Below are 21,536 nucleotides of genomic sequence, written 5' to 3'. Positions count from 1 at the left end.
TGATATGTACAATGCATGCGATTGGTCTGTGAGTCTCCCGGGCCATTAAAGCTACTCTAAAGGCTAGAAATGTTACGCCAATTAAAATAGGACCACCCTGTCAAAATTAAATAATTCTCCATAGTTTCAGTTATAGGTCCAGGTCCGCATAGGACAGTGTCTGGGTCTTTTACTTTGAATGGACAAATACTTTGACATCACATGATCAGAAATTCTTATTATGATATAACCATACATTCCAAACACCATTTAAAATTGTATTAATTTCCGATATCTGTAAACACTGGGTCATACATTTCACTAAGTATAAGTTGGATGTGTTTGGTCTTGTTTTCAATAAAAAGATGTTTTTAGAGAAATATTAGAATTTATGGTGCTTTTTTTTTATTTTGTGGTGCTTTGGTACGACAACAATAGCCATACAACAACAATTTACCAAATACACCACATTAAATAACAAAGAGTTTTTAAGTATTTCCAATTATTTAAGCAATTTTAAATAACAAAAAAATTAAAACATTATCATGTTTAAGTAATAGTTCATGCAATAGAGTGTTAAAGGATGTGCATTCTTAGCTTATTTTAAAGTCATAAACAGTTTACAGTTATGCCCCAGTATGTGGTCAACACTGTTCCTGAAACCCATTTACCCTGCTAAAGTGGAAAACCTCTTACTTTAGATTAAATTCTCATGAAAAATAGGAAATTAATAAGGTGTTATATGGCATCCATAATGCCCTATTAAACCAGGGATAAGCTTGTATAATTACATGCATAAATCTTCACAAAGCAAGATTCATAAAGTCAGGTTTCATTATGCATTACAATACTTGTTCACAAGAACACTGTAGACTCTAATAACTATAACTACATATAACAGGTTTACAGAGCTTTACTACAGACTTTAAGTGAAGTGAGGTTTTTAAACATCTTTTAAATGTTAAGAGAATTGAATTTCAGTATTTAGTACCTTACAGTGCACTATAAGTGCTCTTCACAGACAGTAAGTGAAGTGAGATAATCATGTGCTAAATGTGTCCTGTGGTAAAGTCCACAGTTCATACAATTGAGGGGGCGTGTCTTATATGCAGAGCATCAGATGTGGATATATTGCTCTGCAGGAACTGTTTAAGGCTTGAATTTGCAAAGCTAGCTTAAAGCTTGCTACTGTTAGCTGTGTTCCTAAACAAGGCAGCTGTCATTTTGGGCTGGAGGTTAGGGAACCAGCCCTGTGACCGGAAGGTCGCTGGTTCGATCCCCTGAGCCGACAGTACGTGACTGAAGTGCCCTTGAGCTAGACGCCTAACCCCCAACTGCTCCCCGGGCACAGCGGAAAGGGCTGCCCACCGCTCCAGGTAAGCATGCTCGCTGCCCCCTAGTGTGCATGTATGTGGGTGTTTCACTGCACGGATGGGTTAAATGTGGAGGTCTAATTCCTCTGTGTGCAAAAACACAGTTGGCTGATGGTTCTGAATTCTAATTCATTAACCATTTAGCTTTGGTTGCTAACTGCTAACAGTCTAGAACCTGTAGGCAGCTAGCCTAGCATTACAGTTTCAATTTATCTAAAAATAAATGAACTCAAATACACCTGGGTGTGCTGTGATGCAGAAAATATCCCAGTGCCTGTGTTATAGTGCATTATAACATGCATGTTTACAGTGATCTTTGTACAGATATTATAATGCATTATGAAAGCTGACAATCTAATGTTGTATACTTTTACTTTATAAACTTTATAAACTACTTAAAAACACATACAATCCTACGACAGACATTATAAGGTATTATGTACACAATATAGTGCTTTATAAATGCTTTTCTAAAACATTATCGGGGGCGTGTCTGCCCACTCAGAGGAATTATCTGCCCATCCAATGAAAAGTTTTCCTCTCTAGTTCATACAGATGCTCTCTGCTTATAAAATATGTCAATTTAAGAGTTTAATTATTTTTTGTATTTTTCAGAGGGTAACAGCACTGAACCCCCCCCCCAAAAAAATCTGAGACTGCAATCATATTTTTCACCGCCCCCCTCCATTAAACTATGTCGTTCTTTACATACCCTATTCAGGAAAACCAACATTTGTTGTTGCCCACCCAACAATTCAAATGCCCACCCAAAGATGGCATCCTAGTAACACCTCTGTACATTATGAATACAGGATTTCATAGAAATAAGTTACTCTTGCTCTCATGGACACACAATATATATCCTGTGAATAACTTTCTAATGACCAACAAATGGCCGACATATTTTGCCAACATTCTCAGTGTAAACTGTGTGGTGCTAATCTTGGGAAGTGCATATGTAACAATTCCTTAACAATCTCATTCTCTCTGTTCAGGTCAGAGAAACTTACAAAGAATAAGCCAACCACCAAGCGAAAGCTAACCTAGCACACATAACTGAGCTAGCAAGAATGTCCATTCTTCTGTTGTTTTGGTCAACCGACCATGCCAGCATTCCCTGGTACAGTGTGTAGGAACTTTACCTTGCTTAATTATCCAAATAAAGGTTGGAAAATAGTTTGTTTCATTATGGAAACACCACCACCCAAACATAGAGCCTGTTTAACTCGTTTCTCTACTTTCGTGTGTTTTTATTTCTGCTTCGCTCAATCTTCAGTGGTGCTGAATATCAGGTCACCTCCAGACAGCTCTCTGACAAGTCCGACTTTATTGGATGCTTATTATAACACTCAATTTCAGTTTTATACATACATTACTAATATTTTACTGTGTGATCTCCTTCCTTTCGGTTAGACTGTTCACCCTCCTCAGCAGGACCAGTGGTAAAAAGTCAAGAAGACAATCACCTGATCTTCTATTCACAGTACCAGGTAGGACTAATAATAATGAAAGTAAAACAATATAACACACTGTACACTGTCTATAGTAGCAAATCCTATCAGAAAAAGCAAAATAAGGCAGTAATATGTAAATGCAGAGCTGCTGTTTGTATTAAAGGACTGAGATCAGCTACATATAAGTTAATGTGTCAAATGACTGTCTTACAGTAACACAGACATTATTATTGACCTAAACTTTCTTATTTTTATATCTTTTGTTGCATATGCAGTACAGTTATGGAAAGGTTGTTCATGATTGTCAACACATCATATAAATGTTTTATTCAATGATAATAATATATGGAATATGGATGTAAATGTGGTAAAAGTAGACACCAAAGAGTATTTTATTATGTTGTATTATAATACAGAGGCTTTATTATAGTATAATGGTATTATATTATATTGTAATATATACAACAGTTGATTCCGACCTTACAATCTGATTGGTTAAAAAGCTGTTATCACAAACATATGCATGGCTTTTTCACACTAAAGCTGTGTCACTCTGCTGATATGTTGCCAAGTAATGAGTGACGTGTTGCCGAGAAACAACAAACTTTAAGCACACAAACCTTAGTTGTTTTGCATTTGTGCTCATACAAAACGAGACCCTGATAAAATAGATGATTTTAAGATAACATTTAATCTGCAGCCTGTTTGGCCAGACTCTGAATAAGACTGTGACTGCAGGCTTTTGCAGATGCACATCAGATTCTGCATCTGCCTTTACCATGAAAATGGTTAGGTTGAGCACAGTGACAGCAAAACAACTAAACTTGCTGGAATTGGCTAGAAACAGAGTACATTCAGCTATAAACTGCTTTACAGATAGGCTGTTAAAAAATGACATTCAGGTTCATTTGGCAACAGTTGAAAAGGCTGAGCTGGACTTGATATTTCTACAGTTCTATGACTCCATCTGTACCACAAAAGCTTAGCCTTACAGTATCAGCAGTTATACTGGACTGTGCACTCGGCTCAGCAGGCCAGGGCAGGGGTCAACAACTCAAATGTTAAGAAGAGCCATTTTGTTGTTACAACAAAAATCAAACCACAACATTTTACGTCCATTTTACCATCTTGGCTGTAAATATGTCTCAGCATGTGCTATTGTGCTAGTATAGGCTAAAAAACATAATATAAACGGAAAAAAGAGTTACTTTGCTCAGCTTTGGCTGCTTTTCTCACATCTCCGGCAGGAAACTTTTTCTCAAAAGTAAGAGTAGTAGTAGTAGTTTCTTGTAAAATATCTCTCAACATTTGACTTTTTACGAGTCAGCTTCTCGTTCTCCAGCTTCTTGTTCAAATTTCCATTTCCACCTTAAATGGTGTGCCAGAATGTAACTGCTGCACCATTTAAGGTGGAACAGGAAAATTCGAATAAGAAACTGACTTCAGCTGCTTGACTTTTTAGTGTTTGACAGCTTCTCGTTGCAAATTAAACGTATCGGGAAACCAGCAGGAGCGCTTAAAAATGAAAATAAGTCCTTTTATCTCCAAATTATCAGTGTTTGCCTTAAATCTTTCTCTTAGCCTTTTTGTTAGCTGCTAGCTAAGTGAGACTGTTGTCTGTGTTGCTATGGTGACCAGCAGTCTAAGTGCCAACCTTCAGGGTTAAAGGGTGAATTAGCAGTTCTACATTAACTCCAGAGTTTAAGACCATTTATTGTTAAACTGTGTTGAACGATCAGCAGAGCTTTATTTTACTGTAAAGGATGATTATTTTATTTTTACCTACAAATCTAATTCTGCTGTGGAGCCACAACAGGACAGTAAAAGAGCCATGCTGCCGATCCCTGGGCTAGGGAATTATTGCCGTTGCATAGCAAGAACTCATTAGTTGTGGAACTGCTTTTTAGAGGAAGGTGTTGTCAGTATTAAAGCATATTCAGTATGAAACTCTGGGCTTCTTGGATTTATTTTGTTTCATTTTATAAAAACGGTTGTATAAAAGTAATAGAACGCTCGAGGTCATGTGTTACCGCAAATAACGTCATGGCTGTGATGATCTACGGCGACCAAATCACAGCCGTGATGTTATTCACAATAACACACTCCCTTTTGTCTTCTATCGCTTAAACATTATACTTGAGTATATGTCATTATTATCTCTTCACATTTTGGAGGTTTTTGAGGTTTTGTTCCGACAGCAACAATATTTGTTGTTTATTAAATTAATTAAGTATTGGTTTTGGATTCCTTAGCCATCATATATTGAAGAGACATAATCTGGATTGTGGTTTTTGTACTACCTTCTACTGGTGTCACATACACACACATTCAAACATATTTCCAGAGCAGCTATTCACATAATATTTAGTCTAGACTTTGGTATTAACTCAATAAAACTACACAACTAAAAAATTCATAACATTTTGATCCATAAAACAGTTAAAACAGGGCAATAGAGTCACACAGGAAAAAAAATATTGAATACAGTAAAAAGATCACTAAACTAGCTGATTCCACTAGTTAGTTCTGCTTGTGCTATTTAGTCAGCTGGGTGGGTAGATTAGTACATTCACTCTTTAAAAAGGGGGACCCACCTCTGAATGTGAGTAAACTTATCATCATTTGTCACCAAGCTGTCAAGGAAGTAACATCTTATGAGGGGTAGAAGCAGAGAGCTCTCACAAGACCTTCATAATGAGATATTAAGATGTTAAGCAGCATAGTAACTCCTGAATAACTCCTAAAACTGAGCCGTTATCTGCAAGCGGAAGGAACATCACTCGACCATCAACCAGCCACACACAAGAGTTCCTCACAAGGTTTACAACTGCAGTCAGAGAGTCAGATGAGTAGCCCAGTGGCCAAGGACCATGAAAAAAGAGCTCCAGAAAGACATGGAAGCAGCGGTTACAGAGGAAGCAACAGGCAACGCACTCCATTGGCCATAGTCTCCATTCACAATCACCTTGGAGGACTCATTACTGAAGAAAAAGCATGTTGAAGCTTTTTGAAAGTTTGCTATATAAAATGTTGAGATGCCTGTAGATTACTAGGAGAATGTAATGTGGTCAAAATAGACAAATATTGAACTTTTCTGCAACAATGTGCCATGTTTGGAGGAGAAATGCTTGGCATATGACCCTAAAAATACCCAGGAGGTGGAAGCATCATGGTATGGGGCTGTTTCTCTTTTCATTGTACAAATTATCGAAGGAAGATTACTGGAGCCATGTACCAGGAAAGTCTTGAGAAGAAAATGTTGGAAGATGAGGATGAGGCTTGGGTGGACCTTCCAGCAGGACAATGATCCAAAACACACTGCAAAGGAGACTCTCAGCTGGATCCACAGGAAGACAGTAAAGGAGTTGGAATGACACAATCAAGCACCAGACTGAAACCCAATAGAAAACTTGTGGAAGGAACTAAAGGTCTAGATCAGACATGTCAAACTGGGGACCTTCTGGGCCGAAGTGTTGTGCATATTAGTGTTTACCCTCATCTAACGCTCTGAATTCAGTTCATAGAGGCCTTGCTGGTTAGCTGATGAGCTGAATCAGGTTTGTTTAACAAGGCAGTGAGCTGAAGTCTGCAGTGTTGTGGCCTGCAAGGGCTGGAGCCTGACACATGTAATCTAGATTCACCAGCAAGCCCCCCCAGAATCTTCAAGATTTAAGGAGTCTGTGTAGAAGGATGGGCCAAAAACTGCTGAGCACTATGAGAGAGTTTCTTTGTACAGGAAGTGTTTTGGAACTGTCATTGTTAACAAAGGCTTTTCCACCACATACTAATTACATTTCAATTAATGTGTTGAATGCTTTTTCCTGTGATATTCAACTTTATTGCACAGAACTGTTTAGATGGATTGGACTGTTACAATTCTTTAGCTGAGTAGCTTTAATGAGTTAATACCATAGTCTGGCCTAAATTTCATGTGAAAAGCTGCAATCGAAATACGTTTAATAAAGAATGTTGATGTGTTGAATACTTATTTCCCTCACTGTATTTATAATAGTTAGTAATGTGTAACCATGTGTGAATGTTTAACCATTTAAATTGTTAATATCTTGTTTTTTATTTGCAGCTATGCTACTGATATGCATCGCTTCTCTTCTAACCTGCTCTGCAGCAGGTAAATACAATCTTTTTATATCTTATATATTTCCTAGCCTAAGCATCCTACATTTCACAATACATTAACAGAATATTCTAAAGAAAGTAATGAGTATAAAATTGTTTCATTAAAAACATGTCATTGTGACATTTATTGCATTGTTAGCTTTAGTAATAATCATTATAGACCCAACGTGTGGTCAAACCTGTTACTGAAACCCGTTTATGCTGCTAAAGTAAGAAGGAAACCAGTAAGTCAACAGGAAATTAAGACCCTTTTTAACACCACTGCCAAAAAGATAAAAAAAATAGAAAATAGCAACAGCTGACAGTACATTTCAGTCAGAGTGTGACTGTATTCTACATATAAATTAAAAAATACATAAGTACATATAAATATGTAGCATTTATATTTATAGAGCGAATGTTATTTAAACTGTTTTATTTCATTTACAAAACTACATCACTTTTAACAGTTCTAGCTAAACAGTGCTTTTTCTTCAATGTGACTGAGTTTCTTGAAGAAACTTACAAGCCAAAGCTAAACCAGAAGACTTAACTGAGCTATCAAGAACGTCTGTTCTTTTGTTCGGCCACACCTGCATTCCCTGAATGCACATACTGTACAGTGAATAAAAGACTTTGCTTTCTTTAAGACGTTGCAATATAAAAGCATGTAGAGCCCGTTTCACTCATTTCTCCATTCTTCACTTGTGCTTTTGTGTTTAGTTCTGATTTAGTGGCATTTAGGCTGGGAGCATTAGGCCACTTCCAGACAGTTCTCATTTGTGAGTTAAGACCATGCCTACCAACATGGTGGTGGTAGTATGAGGGAAGATTTATTGAGGGAGGGGGGATCACTCTGAGAACTTGGGCTGGGGTTCTGGGCAGCTTCTGAAGGCTGGACCCCTCATAGCTGTAGTATGGGAGGAGATGGGGTGGCGGTGGGGATTGTGAACACTTCGTCACAGGAACAGAAGGTGAGGGTGTGAATTTCTAGGGCATTAGATTGGAAGAAGGAGGGGTTTCAGGCATGTTCCTCCTCCACAAATTTCAATTATAACATAAAACATTAAATGGCTTAGGTCAGATGTTGTTGTTGTTGTTGTTGTTGTTATTATATATATATATATATATATATATATATATATATATATATATATATATATAATATACACAGTTGCTCTCAAAATGATTCAACCTCCTCAAAGTTCAAGGCTGTTTGGTAATATTAAAAATGAATGAAAACGTATCAAACAAAGCTTCAGTAAACAGTCAAAGAAGGTTTATTACTACTATGTAATTTGCTATGTTCAAGTGATTTACAGAACATCAAGTTCACTTTACTGCTAACACTAAAAAAAAACATTCTCTCCACAAATGTTCATGTGCAAAATTTTTCAACCCGTAAAGTCAGTATTCCATGACGTATCCTTTACACTTTATAACCTCCAATAAATGTTCCCAGTAGGTGCTCACAAACTTCTGACATCTCTCTATTGGAATCTTTGTCCATTCCTCATTTGCAAAAGCTTCCAGCTCATCAGTGCTCACTGGTTCCTGTACCACCACAACTTTCCTTAAATCCCACCAAAGATTTTCAATTTTCAATGGGATTTCAATTCAGGGGCTGAGACGGCCACTCAGGAACATTCCAGGACCAAACCCTGAACCAAGCTGTGGTCAACGTGGATGTATGCTTGGGATCTTGGGGTCTTGCTGGAAAGTTCAATGATAACCCAGCTTTAATTTATGCACTGAAGGCATCACATTTATCTCCAAAATGGCTTGGTATTTCAGCAAATCCATAATGCCAGTTACATGGTCAAGACTGTCAGTTCCCGCAGCAGCAAAACACTCAAACAACAGGACTGACCTAATGCTTGACTGTGAGGATGGTGTTCTTTTTGTCATAAGCCTTTCTTTTCTCATGCCAGACATACTGCTGATCCATGGGTCCAAATAGCTCCAATTTATTTTCATTATTACATAAAACTGTCTCCCAGAACCCCACAGGCCTGTCCAAATTACTTCTTGCATTTTCGAGTTCACTTTTCGTGTGCTTCTTGGTCAAGAGTGGAGTGCGGCGAGGTGTCCAGGCATGTCCTTCTTGTTGTGTTCACAGATAATTTTGTTTTTATGAGGTCATACTGCAAGTCTTTGGCAGTAATACAGGGGTGTTTTCCCAGCTGTTCTATTGAAATGTCTGATTCCTCAGATTGGGGAATTTCTCCCTTTTTTTCATGCCCAGGTTGGTTTGCTGCCTGTGTCTGGGATATAATTTTGTAGCCATTGCCTTTTTGCTGCAATGTAATAATTTATTTTCTCAGTTTTTTTTTTCCATGTTTGCTGCGAAGCTTGGACTCATGCATGGGTGGGATTTATATCATAGCTGTATCACAGCTGGAGCAACTTAATTGCCAATATAGAGTTTAGGAAAGCTTAAATTGTGTTGTGGTGCAGTTTTGTAGCCTTAAAAAAAGCAGTTAAAAAAAACAGCCGTATTAAATAATTATGACATCGCTTTATTAAAAAAAATATCCTTTTACTCAGAAATATGACATCATACATTTTCACTATCAATTTGAATATGTCATGCAACTGATACACATGTATAGAAACATGTTCTGGGTCTAAATCCATACAGTTGGCGGGGGTTGAATAATTTTGAGTGCAATTCTATAAATATATATATATATATATATATATATATATATATATATATATATATATATATATATATATATATTGTGGGACATAACTTATGTATATAATTACTGTTGCACAAAATGAGTTCAAATAAATTAAAAAACACACATTAAGTCATATAAATAAGACGCACATATTTCACTGAAAAAACAATGATATTAATTTAAAATATTATACACATTAGAGGGCAGTTGTGGGCTGGAGATTAGGGGACCAGCCTTGTGACCGGAAGGTCGCTGGTTTGATCCCCTTGGCCGACAGTACGTGACTGAAGTGTCCTTGAGTAGGGCACCTAACCCCCAACTGCTCCCCAGGTGCCATGGATAGGGCTGCCCACCATCCCGGGCAAGCGTGCTCACTGCCCCCTAGTGTGTGTTTACTAGTATGCATGTATGTGGGTGTTTCACTGCACAGATGGGTTAAATGCCGAGGTCTAATTCCTCTGTGTGCAAACACAGTTGATTAATGGTTCTGAATTTAATTCATTTCAATCTATTTCATACGAAATTTTTCTTTCTCTATTCTCTCTCTCCAGCATCAGAGTTCTCTGTATTTGTTCCTGATACTTCAGTGTCAGAGCGATTGGGGTCATCAGCTGTCCTACCTTGTGGTCTTTCTCCCTCTTTAAACGCTGAGACGTTTGAGGTTCGATGGCACAAGAATGATTACAGCAACCCGGTTCTGCTGTACAATGATCTAAAGGTTCAGGAGAACGCTGGAGATCCTCAGTACAGAGGCAGAGTGTCTCTGATTGGAGAACTGCAGAAAGGGAACGTCTCTCTGAAACTGGAGAACCTCGAACTGGCAGACAGGGGAGAATATGTGTGCATGGTTAAGAGTGTCACTTGGTACGAATGGGCTAACATAAATCTTACAATAAAAGGTAAGACCTTCAGTGAGCTAAACCTGCTGATAAGGCTGCTTTCCCAAAATCATACACTGCACAATTTAAAGGTGCCTTGAATTTTCAGTAGAACTATTTAAAGTAATAAACATATTTAAGGTGCCTCAAGGTGCCTGGAACTTCCACATTATTGAAGGAAATCTTCATAGTCTATAAGCTCTTGTAAGAACCTCTAACTACCTCAACTGGGTTCCATCAAGCACCTTTCTGGGTTCCTGGTGGAACATATAGGTGTAAAAGGGGTATTTTAAGAGGAGTGGGGTTCTTTGAAGTCCTCTTACATTCAAGCAGGTTCCAAAAGTAACCAAAACGTTGTGGTGAGCATGTGCAGTTATAATAACTGTTCAAAGTGTGGTTTCATAACAAGAAGTAGCCTTGATTAGCAAATTGGGGTAACAGATAATCTTAGGAGTCTCATGATTTATTGTTGAATTAAGAGGATAATAATACACCCAATAACCACTTTATTGGAAACCTGTACTTTGTCGCTTCACCCTGCAGCTGTACACTGTGATCATAAGAATGATAACAAATATCTAACATTTCTATAATCAAGGCAGTTAGTGTGAAGCTTTTACTGGGAACTAAGCCACTTTATTAGAAACACACATCTTACTTCCACTCACTGGCCACTTTATTAGAACACCTACCTTGTACTTCCACTCACTGGCCACTTTATTTGAAACACTCCCCTTGTACTTCCACTCACTGGCCACTTTTTTAGATGGATAGATAGACCATGTATGACCTTTATAGATGCATAAACAAAGTGCAATGTGCAATGTTTGTGACAAATAAACAAAGTGGCAGAATGGAATATGTATAAATGTATAATCAAATTGGCAGTGCATAGTAATATAAGCAGAGAGATGTAGTAATGTCCAGTTGGTGCCCAGTGAGCCTGTCCTGTCAGTGGCTCAGTATACAGTAATGTCCCAGCACAGTGATGGTATTGTACAGCGCGATTGCTCCTGGTACAAACAATCTCTTGTACTGTTCCTTACTACAGCAGAGCTGAATGAGTCTACCAACCTTGTCCTTCCACTCACTGGTCACTTTATTAGAAACACCTACCTTGTATTTCCACTCACTGACCACTTTATTGGAAACACCTGCCAAACTGGCTAGTTTGTTTAGCTTCTCTTTTTCCCCTAATATTTCTTTTTTTCTCTCGTCTGTCTCTGTCATAATAAAAGTCTCCAGTACAAAAGTAATGCTACAATATTATTGTCCAATCATGGATTAGAAACTCCTCCATTGCTGGTGTACAGTTAGAGACTTTAGCTCATCTGTTCATGCACAGTTTGTGCTTGTTTTTATTGTCTTTGTCATCACCTGGAAATCCAACTAAACGCAAATTTGCTGTGGCACCTGAACTTCTGCACACAACTGTATGCTTGTTTACTCAAGCTCATGTGTACCTGTAATGTACAATGTATACATACATGTTTTGCATCACTTTTTCAACCTAATAACAAGCTCTCTCTGTCTTTCATAGTACGGGGCTCTTCTCCTCTCCTTTCAGTGGCTCAAGTTGGAGATGAGGTGAATGTTTCCTGTGCATCAGGTGGATGGTCACCAAAGCCCACCCTCATCTGGAAAGACCGAGGAGGACGAGAACTCAGAAACAACTACATTCATTACAAAACTGGTAATAGATCCCAACACAATGCTTTCAGAAAGTACTGAAACTCGGTATTGGATGGTAACTTTAAATACTGGACTCACTTGAGGAGAACTTTGGAAAAGGTTAAGCTTACAGACTCACAACACATGACAACGTTGTTTATTTGTATTTATTCTAATGTTAGGGTGTCATGTTTACTCAGTGTCTATGCTACACATATATACAGTATATACAGTACATGACCAAAAGTATCTAAATACTCCTTCTGATTAGTGAGTTTGGCGTACAGTTAGGGAGGAGTGAAGTGTAGATGTTTAGTTTAACGCCGAATTTCAGGGTTGTTTGGCTGCAACTACTTTAAATAACAAAAGAAAATTAGTTAATTAATTAACTAAATAATAATAATAATAATAAAAAGAACTGACATTTAAAATAATTTGACTGCAGTAAAGACCCACTTGTGCTTATTGTACAGTATGTATTTTTATGATGTTCAATTTATTCACATTATTGTGTCAGTATAAAGTCACAGACCTTTCATTTATTTAATTTTCACTCAAAACAGCCATTAAGTACGTCTCAGTGTGAGGTCTCTGACTTCTGGACAGTACTGGACAAGACAACACTGCATTTTCAAGCATGTCACAGCAAAGTCAGTGACTTCGTTCACCAGCCGTTGGTCACTTTAGGGGCATTAAGACACAAGCATATTGCGGTGTCCAGATTCAAAGTGTTTGGAAGCTGATGACACACTGCATTCTTTTAGGACGGAACAGAGATGCTTAGGGTAAATAAAATAATGGCAAAATTAGATGTTCTGGCATGTTTTCAAACTTTTTTTGGAGCAAAGGGAGTGCATTGAGTAGCCACTTCCATATCTGTTATTTACACCAAGATTTCTTATTCTGTGCAAAACAACCATAAACATAACAGATTGTAAAATCACTTACCTCTATGTAGAATGACGTTGTTCAAATAGCGCTTAAACCTGCTATAAAGTTGCCTGGATAATGAAGAACCTAGCAATGTTTTTCATGGATTGCACCTGGTCTTTAGTTCCAATGATGGAAAATCTTAATGCTACAGCATATGATGGAATTTAAGTATGTGCTTCCAACTTTGTGGCAGTGGTTTGGAGAAGGCCCTTGTACACAAAGTGAGGTCCATAAAAAATAAATGGTTTGTTGAGTTTTGGCGTAGAAAAACTTGAGTAGTCCGCACAGAGCCCTGACATCAATCCTGTCCAAGGCTATTGGGATGAACTAGAATGTCAACTGCGAGGCAGGCCTTATCAGCATCAGTACCTGACCTCACTACTGCCCTCTGTGAGAATACCTGCAGCCATGTTCCAAAATCCACATGAAGAGCAGAGGCTATTTTTGCAGCAAACTTACTATTGTTGCCTATGGTTTTGTGTTATGCGCCAGGGGGTTTGCCCTGAGAGTGAATCAAATTCACAAGACTCGAAAGTCAAGACAGATCTGGGTCAGAGCAAGCTGCATGTAGCAGCATGAACTCAAGACTGAGTGCTGAATGATGTGTGAGCACACCACTCTCCAGAAGCAACTAGAGAACTGGGATCCATGGTCAGAAACAATGTCCAAAGGGGAACCATGGACCCTCACCATAAGTTTTAACAATAAAGTGTTGGTTTCCTTAGCTGAGGGTAGCTTAGGCAGGGCAATGAACTTGCAGGTCATGGACAACCGGTCTACCATGACCATAATCACCATGTTGCATTGGACCCTGGCAACCTGGTGATAAAGTCTATGGAGATCCCAACCCATGGAAGAAGAAGACAGCTGGAACGTTCATCAACCCGAACTGCATTATGAGGTACTCTCCCGAACTGCATTACGAGGTCTTCCACTCGTCTCCCTGGCGAACTCAAATTAGGTTATAGGCACTGCGCAGGTCCAACTTTGTTAAGATAGATGTCTGCTGCAGTGCCTCAAAGGCCACCTGGCAGACAATAGAGCATGGCTTCAAGCACAGAGCAACTGAGGGTCAGGGAAAAGTTGCAACTCAGAAAAGAAATGAAAGTGGCTAAGAGCTGGGAAAACAAGTTAGAAGAAGAATGAAATAAACTTGGTAATAAACATGGTAAACAGCAACTGGTCACAATAACCAAGGCTCGAACCCTCAGTCGCTATGTTGCCAGCTCTACTAACTCAAAGCAGAACTGAACTCAAAAAACTCCCTTCTTTGATCTCTTCCTCACTTCTCCCTAAGCATGAGGGCAAGAAACACTCAAGAGATTTTTTTTTATACTTATACTGGAGAACAACTAGAGAAAAGTAAAGACTCAAAACTTGAGACAGATACCAAGATTACCAGCTGAGTCAGAGCAACTTGCACATAGCAGCATGAACTCAAGACTGAGCGCCAAACGACGTGTGAGCATCCCTTAAGTAGGGTACCCACAGCTGCTACCACTCAGCCCTAATTACTCATTCCTGGAGGCCTAGCATGTTGCCTGGGCAGTACAGTTTTGGAGATGTTAAACCAGCGCCTGTGGCTTGTCCTGGTGTCCACATACTGTCAGTCATGTACCTTTCAATAGGGTTAGGAAGTAACAAAATGCATATTGGAAATATATATTTAGTATTCAGAATAAAGTTACTTTTTACATTATTATTGCTTATTTCTGAACTACTACTACAAACACTGAAGTTCGGACGGAAAAAAATATTGAGAATTTCAGATTTTTATTTAAACAACAGGTGAGTTTGCATGAAATGTATGAAAAGAATAATTACATGATGTAAACTGCCAGCCAGTAACAGCCAGGAATAGTATTATGTTCTTCACCAAGATGTGTTGTAAACGTATTCTGAATATTTTACTTTTTATGTTCTGTAATGGAATATGTTACTGAATACATTTAAGTCAGTGTATTCAGTATTCAGCCATAACTACTTTTTCAAAATATTTTGCTCAACTGTACAGTTCAAGGCCAAAACAGTGGTTTTGTTGAAATTTCATTTTAAAAGTTTACCCCTGCATCATCTTCCTCTCTCTCTGTTTATTAGACTCTGAAGGGTTGGTGAGTGTGAGCTCTTGGCTGCTTTTCTCTCCCTCGGAGTCAGAGTGGATCTCCTGTTCTGTAGGTTCATCTGATCAGGAGATGAAGGAAGGAAGAGTGCAACCAAACAAAGGTCTGTCTACTTTATTCTACTGTGAAATACTCAAATGTTACACACAATTATATCACAGTAAACAAGTTTAATTTCTAGTTCCACATATTTAGTACAGACTAAATGAAATAACATTTTCATTTATACATAATGATATATTTGATCTACTTATTCAGAAATATAAAATGTTTTTGGCAGCTTTGTCTCATACTTTAACTCATCTTTAAATATTTAATACATACTATTTGGATATATAAAAAATATTACAATATCACAAAATAAGATTTTTGACTGCTGTAATTTTATACTATGTACTTTTGTGATCACTAAAGCAAAACTGTTAACTTACTGATAATTTTAAAGCCGCTTTGAATCCATATTTATGTTTCGGCAGAAATCTGGAGGGATGCGTTCATCTCCACTTTAGTACTTTCATTAATTATCATCATCATCCTTACTGCTCTTCTTCTTTTAGTAAGACAAGGTAAGGTTTAAAACTACAACTATTTACAAAAATAAGACGTTTTGGACATAAACTCTGACATACCGCAGCAATAATACAGTTATTTATCATATTTGTTTCCTTAAATAGGTTTATTCCCACACTGCTCATCTCATAAAAATGCAAAAGCAGCAGGTATGATTCCTTTTGTAACATTTATATATAAAAATGTGTAGATATAGAATTTTAGAAATAATGTAACTATAGAAAAACTTAATTATGATTATTATTTATTTTGCAGTAGGTCATCAGTGCTGGCTAGATATTTATCTCTGTAATAGTGTTTTTATCGGAGAGTAAAAAGTTTTCACTTCACACAAATAATTAAACACTAGAACTTAATACAGTATCAGTGATGCTGCTGGAATAGATACATTATCAGTGATCTCAGACAAGATGATATTACAGATATGAGTCAGTAATGTTGCTCTACATGTCAGGAAGTGTATGACATTAAATTTCAATTTTGTCATGCAGTTAATTCTCTTGAATCCATTCCAGCAGAAACAGTTCCCCTTAAAGGTAACCATTATTTATTTGTAATACATATTTTTTTCGGTTGTAATATGTTTTTATTATTTGTATTTTGACTTTTTTTTTCTTTTGTTCAAAGAGGAAGCACCTCCCCTTACAGGTAACATTTCATTTGCACTACAAGTGTGATTTTGGATCAATACTATTAAACTTGCCAGAGTAAATAAAAGGCATCATTTTTATTGTTTTTCATGTTCTTTATATTGCTTCTAAGAGAGCTGGTTAATCTGGACACTGTCATTTCTCTACAATTTCAGAAAAGGCTAAAGAGAAGACAGTTTCAGGTAAGCTGTCTTGTCATTTCTGGCTAGATTAGAAAATGCATTCTAGGTTCCAGTTTAAGCCGCCAGCTTCTCTACTTGAATGTTTTAAAAGAGAACAGTGTTAAAATGAGTGTATCATACAGGTATCAGTTCACAGTCGTCTGTGTCTCCAGAATCTTCTGAAGAGAGATTACAGATGTGGAATAAACTGAAAAAACAGAAAGGTAAATAAAATATTTGACATTCATTTATTTACATGCATCTTCACTGTTCTGCTCAAACAAATGTATTTGTTCTTTCCTTTCTCAGTGAAGCTCACTGTGGATCCTGACACACGTCACAGATCTCTGATGGTGACACGAGATGGAACTGGTGTGTATTGTGGAACACTGAGCTTATCCAACCCTGCAGACCCATTTCCTCACATTCTGAGTAAAGAAGAATTCTCCTCAGGACTGAAATACTGGGAAGTTACAGTGGATCAGAAAGAAAAGAGTAAAAAGTCATGGTGTGTGGGGGTCACTCAAAAGCCCCCCACTAAAGAGACCCTCACAGCTCTCTGTTATGAAGAACGCTGTGGTATTTACCCCAGTACTGACCCTCACATTCAGATACCTGCTGAAGATCACGTTTCCACCCTGGGTCTGATTTTAGACTTCAAACACAAAACTCTGTCCTTTATTAATGTAGATAAACGATCTCATCTTCATACTTTTAGAATGAATAACATGACGAAGAATAAATATTTTGCTCTAATCAGTCCAGGAATAAAAGATAATCACAATGTAAGTTTTCATTGTTAGTAATGTTGTGTTATTGTACAGCCCTTTAAGGTGAGACACTACAAGTAGGTAAATTTTTAAATGAATAGTTATTGGTATTGTGGTGTCTGCATTTCACAAGGAGCTCAAAGTGGCATGGCATGCAAATCTGCACCTGCCTGCGCTTCACCCTCCATTGAAAAGGACAGTTGTTGTTGTTGTTGTTGTTGTTGTTTGTTAGTTTAAGATGTGTTTATGCCTTAGATGTGCTGTATTGTGTTCTGCTGAGGGTTATTTAGTGTGGCTTTAGTGTTTAAAGTCAGTAGATGTTGCATAACTAGAGATTGAGATGTTAATTAAGATGTTAATTTTATTGTGACGATACACTCCAGAGAAGGGATTTTACTGAACAGAATGCTGGAATCTTTAATCCAGAACAGATTATGCACTGGTATGAAATACATAAATATAAGGTCAGGTCATTCTGTAGTACAATATCTGCCATAAATCCTCCTCTTTGTAATAAACTAAGAATCATTGTGCAATGTCTTCCAAAAGAGTTACGAATGAACCTATGAATTTCATGAATGTAGGTATTCCAGAAGCTGAGATTTATGGTTCTGAATGTAGAGAAAAGCTGATTTTGAGAAAAATGATTTTAATAATTAGTCAAAGAACTGTATCACCAAATGATACCAAAGAAAATATGCACTATTTGTGTGAATGTTATTGGTAGTACAATAGAAATATAGACATATTTGGATATTCTACTTAGATTCTACATAATAAGAGCTTTTAGGTGGGTGGAGCTAGGCCGTTTAAGAGAAGTGAAGAGGAGATATGTTGTAGATGCAAAAAACAGGACCAAAATCATAATTTTTTGCCTGTAGTGTCTCACCTTACAGAGACCGATAATAAATAGTCAAGACCAACTATACTTTGGAACTTACTTGAGCAGCAATCAGTTTCATCCCTATTGTTTTTTACAGAACATTCACCTTAAATTTTATTGCCCAAAGCTACAGGGTCAGCCAGTCTTTTGGGGTCAGCCGGTCAAAATATTAACAATGTAATATTTGAAATATCAAATTATTTGAGGCTTGTGGAGAAAGTGTGGAAAAACTTTTTGTTTTTGAAGTAAAAATGTCATTTTTTTATAAACTTTTTATAAACACATTTTTTATAAGAACTTAAGGAATACACTGTAATCCCACTGTGAGTAGGTTTATGCATCATCATGGATATTTAGTTTCACAGTATATAGACTCTGTTCTTAAGACAGAGTTCTTCCTTCACTTCCCCACTACCAATTTAGTGTGTAAAACAGTTTTGGTCATGTTTGCTTGTGTCCTTTGAGAAGCATGTTGTCACTGTAAACTTTGTATCTCCAAAATGGTGAAACGTCAATAGAAGGACAAAACACTTTATTAACTGTTAATGTAACAATTTTAATTGTTAAATTTTAAATAATTTTGGGCAATTTGTATTCCTCCATCGGTTCCACAATGTAAAAGGCAGCTGGCATTTTCAGATAATGTAGAAAAAAACAAATGTGAGAGTTTTGCTCTGACAGTGATGAAATTGAAAAAAAAAACAAATAGTAAATAAATTTGTTTCATCTTTAGAATGTCTAATTTTGAATGTTAATTTTGCAATGTAATAAAAAATATAATTGTGATTGTATAAATTATTATAGTTTTATTTGGCACTGCTAGCTGTGCTGTATTGTTCTGAAAAGGTTGATTGTTCTTGCATACTTTCTTGAGAAATAAATAAGCTTATTATAAAACTTTTACAGCAATGTTAAGTAAACCTCAAATGAGGACAGCCTTTCAGCAAGATAACCTTCACTGCAAATCTATAAATTTGCTGGTTTTCCTGCTTTTACTGTAAAAACGGTAAAATATATCGTGGCAATTTAGAATCAGGATGGTTAGTGTTGTTTCTTGCAACTCAACAAATCCAGAAAAAGGTTGTTACTCTTTGCAGTCACTTGGCTTTCCTTTTGTAATGTTTTGGCGTCACCTTGTGGCCACATTAGGGAAAAGCAACACGTGTCCAATCTGACTGCACTGCAGCGCAGCAAGCAATGTTTAAGCGCCTCTGAGAACTGAACTGCAGTGCATGATCTGCATCAGTACACAGCAAAGAAAGAACACAACCACGCTGTGTTTTACTGCACAGTAGAAGTGGCAATAGGATGGTATTTTATTGTTATCATGATCAATTTTGCTCTCATGATAAGCACTACGCTTTCCTGAGCATGTTATGTGTATCATCAGTACTCAAAGAACACAGCATGTTTTTATAACAAACAGAGCATAATTAGGGCCTGTTTGACTGGATTTAGTGCAGTATGTGACAGACTGATGTACAGCTTTCACACAAGTCGTGATTCTTTACTAACCAGCTGTTGGCATAAACAGGGTTTTCTCAGACAGCTCGCTACAAGCCTAAGCTACACCTTATTCTCCCAACTGACTGAAGCCCTGTTTCATTTCATTTTTTAACTTACCCTCGTCACTTCAGCTCAGCACCCGAATGTGCATCATTCCTCCGTCACACAAGCGGCCACTCGGTGCAGAAGAGAAGGAGGTGATAGTGACACTTATTCAAACAGAACACTCTGGCCCTCGGCAGGTTAGCCTCAGCAAGCCTCGGCCAGGCAAACTTCACAATGCAAAACATTTTTAGACGTTTGAGCGTAACATACATAATCTGTGTGAGTGATTTCTTTGTCTGGCTATGAACTTGGAGTTGAACTGTGGTTCAGTGCCTTTCATTTTGATCTTGTTAGCCGTGAAGTCTTTAGCATGCTAACAAGCCAGCTAGCAGAGTGAAGTGAAGTTGTATCATGGAGTGGTTTGTAACCTGAAGCCCAGTAAACTGACTGTTATGGTTTTGAAATGTTAAACAAGCCGTATTGCTGGGTAAGTTCTGCTGCTGAAGTCTTCGCTGGTGTTCGCTCGATCCCTCGCCCCTCCGAGGGCTCATCTAACACCCTTCACTTCAGAAGATGGCGCTGGGAATCCCCCCTGTGGGGAAATGATGAGTCCAAATGGAGAAGGGTTCTTAAAGCCAGTATTGAAATGGGGGTGGGGGAGGGGTGCTATCTGCTCATAGCACATAACCCCTGGCGAAAACTAGCCCCGCCTTCACAATAAGAGTCCTTATCAGAGTACACATCGCTGCTGTCGGAACAAAACCTCGTATCTCCAAAATGGTAACTTTACAGGAGATGGAAGAAAACGTACTTTACTTTTAATGTAAAGCAATGGAACCAGACCATGTAATTTTGGACTGTTTCATTTGGCCCATTTATCACAAAATTTTACACACAATTTAAAAGTGTGCATGTGTGTGTGTTTATCATTGCTGTTGGAACAAAACCTTGTTATCTCCAAAATGGTAACTTTACAGGAGAATAAAAAGACCCAAAACCTTCGAACCTGCTTAACTTACACTGGAAGTCAAATGTAACAAGATTTTTTTCAGTGGATTATTGACCATTTTCTATTAGTCCATTCATCATGAATTAGTCCATTAGTCCATTTCACACAATAAAAAGGGTTACTGAACTTTTCAAATTATACAAAAAAGGAAAAAGGTTCTTGCATGACAGTGACGATCTGCAGTTTCTCGTTCATTCATTTTTTTTTTTTTTAGTAATTCGCTACCCATAATAAATAGGGATGATGTAGACTTGGTTGTGATTTTTTTCGTATTACTTTCTGGTGGTGTCTCTCTCTTTCTCACACACACACACACACACACACACACACACACACACACACACACATATTGTAGTGGTTAGTAATGTGTAATCATGCGTAAATGTTAAATTGTTGTGTATTTGCAGCTTTGTTACTGATATATTCAGTATACATACTGAAACCCTTTTACGCTGCTAAAGTAAGAGGAAAACCAGTAAGTCACACGATGAACCGGACTCAGTAAGACCCTTTCAAACAGCACTGCCAGGAACTGCACCGTATGTACACACTAAGAAAAAAACCTTATCCTTAACTGAGTAATCAGTAATATCCAATATTCTGTTCTTCTGGTCAGCCGGCCACAGCAGCGTTCCCAGGATGCAGTAAAGTGAATAAGAACTTCACCTTCTTTAAGATCTTGCCCTATGAATGCGAGATAACACTTTCAGTTAGTTTGAATACAACCCCAC

The 21,536-nt window shown here is 37.6% G+C and overlaps 1 protein-coding gene across 1 annotated transcript in view; it reads left to right on the top strand.

The window, feature by feature from the left end:
* The window catches only part of LOC118816862, a 63,070-nt gene that overhangs the window by 1,834 nt on the left and 39,700 nt on the right, over window positions 1-21,536 (top strand). Inside the window, exons 3-15 of the mRNA XM_036583460.1 lie at window positions 2,766-2,842; window positions 6,888-6,935; window positions 10,161-10,508; window positions 12,028-12,180; window positions 15,189-15,314; window positions 15,688-15,777; window positions 15,886-15,930; window positions 16,273-16,317; window positions 16,409-16,429; window positions 16,587-16,613; window positions 16,736-16,816; window positions 16,902-17,394; window positions 21,422-21,449. Coding sequence (XP_036439353.1) covers window positions 6,890-6,935; window positions 10,161-10,508; window positions 12,028-12,180; window positions 15,189-15,314; window positions 15,688-15,777; window positions 15,886-15,930; window positions 16,273-16,317; window positions 16,409-16,429; window positions 16,587-16,613; window positions 16,736-16,816; window positions 16,902-17,394; window positions 21,422-21,449 — 1,503 coding nt within the window. The 5' untranslated portion in view covers window positions 2,766-2,842; window positions 6,888-6,889. The remainder of the gene's footprint in view (window positions 1-2,765; window positions 2,843-6,887; window positions 6,936-10,160; window positions 10,509-12,027; window positions 12,181-15,188; window positions 15,315-15,687; window positions 15,778-15,885; window positions 15,931-16,272; window positions 16,318-16,408; window positions 16,430-16,586; window positions 16,614-16,735; window positions 16,817-16,901; window positions 17,395-21,421; window positions 21,450-21,536) is intronic.

Source organism: Colossoma macropomum, unplaced genomic scaffold (genome assembly GCF_904425465.1).
Source record: "Colossoma macropomum unplaced genomic scaffold, Colossoma_macropomum, whole genome shotgun sequence".
Classification (NCBI taxonomy): domain Eukaryota; kingdom Metazoa; phylum Chordata; class Actinopteri; order Characiformes; family Serrasalmidae; genus Colossoma; species Colossoma macropomum.
Note: the sequence above shows the minus strand (reverse complement) of the source record. Positions and strands in the feature narration are given on the sequence as shown.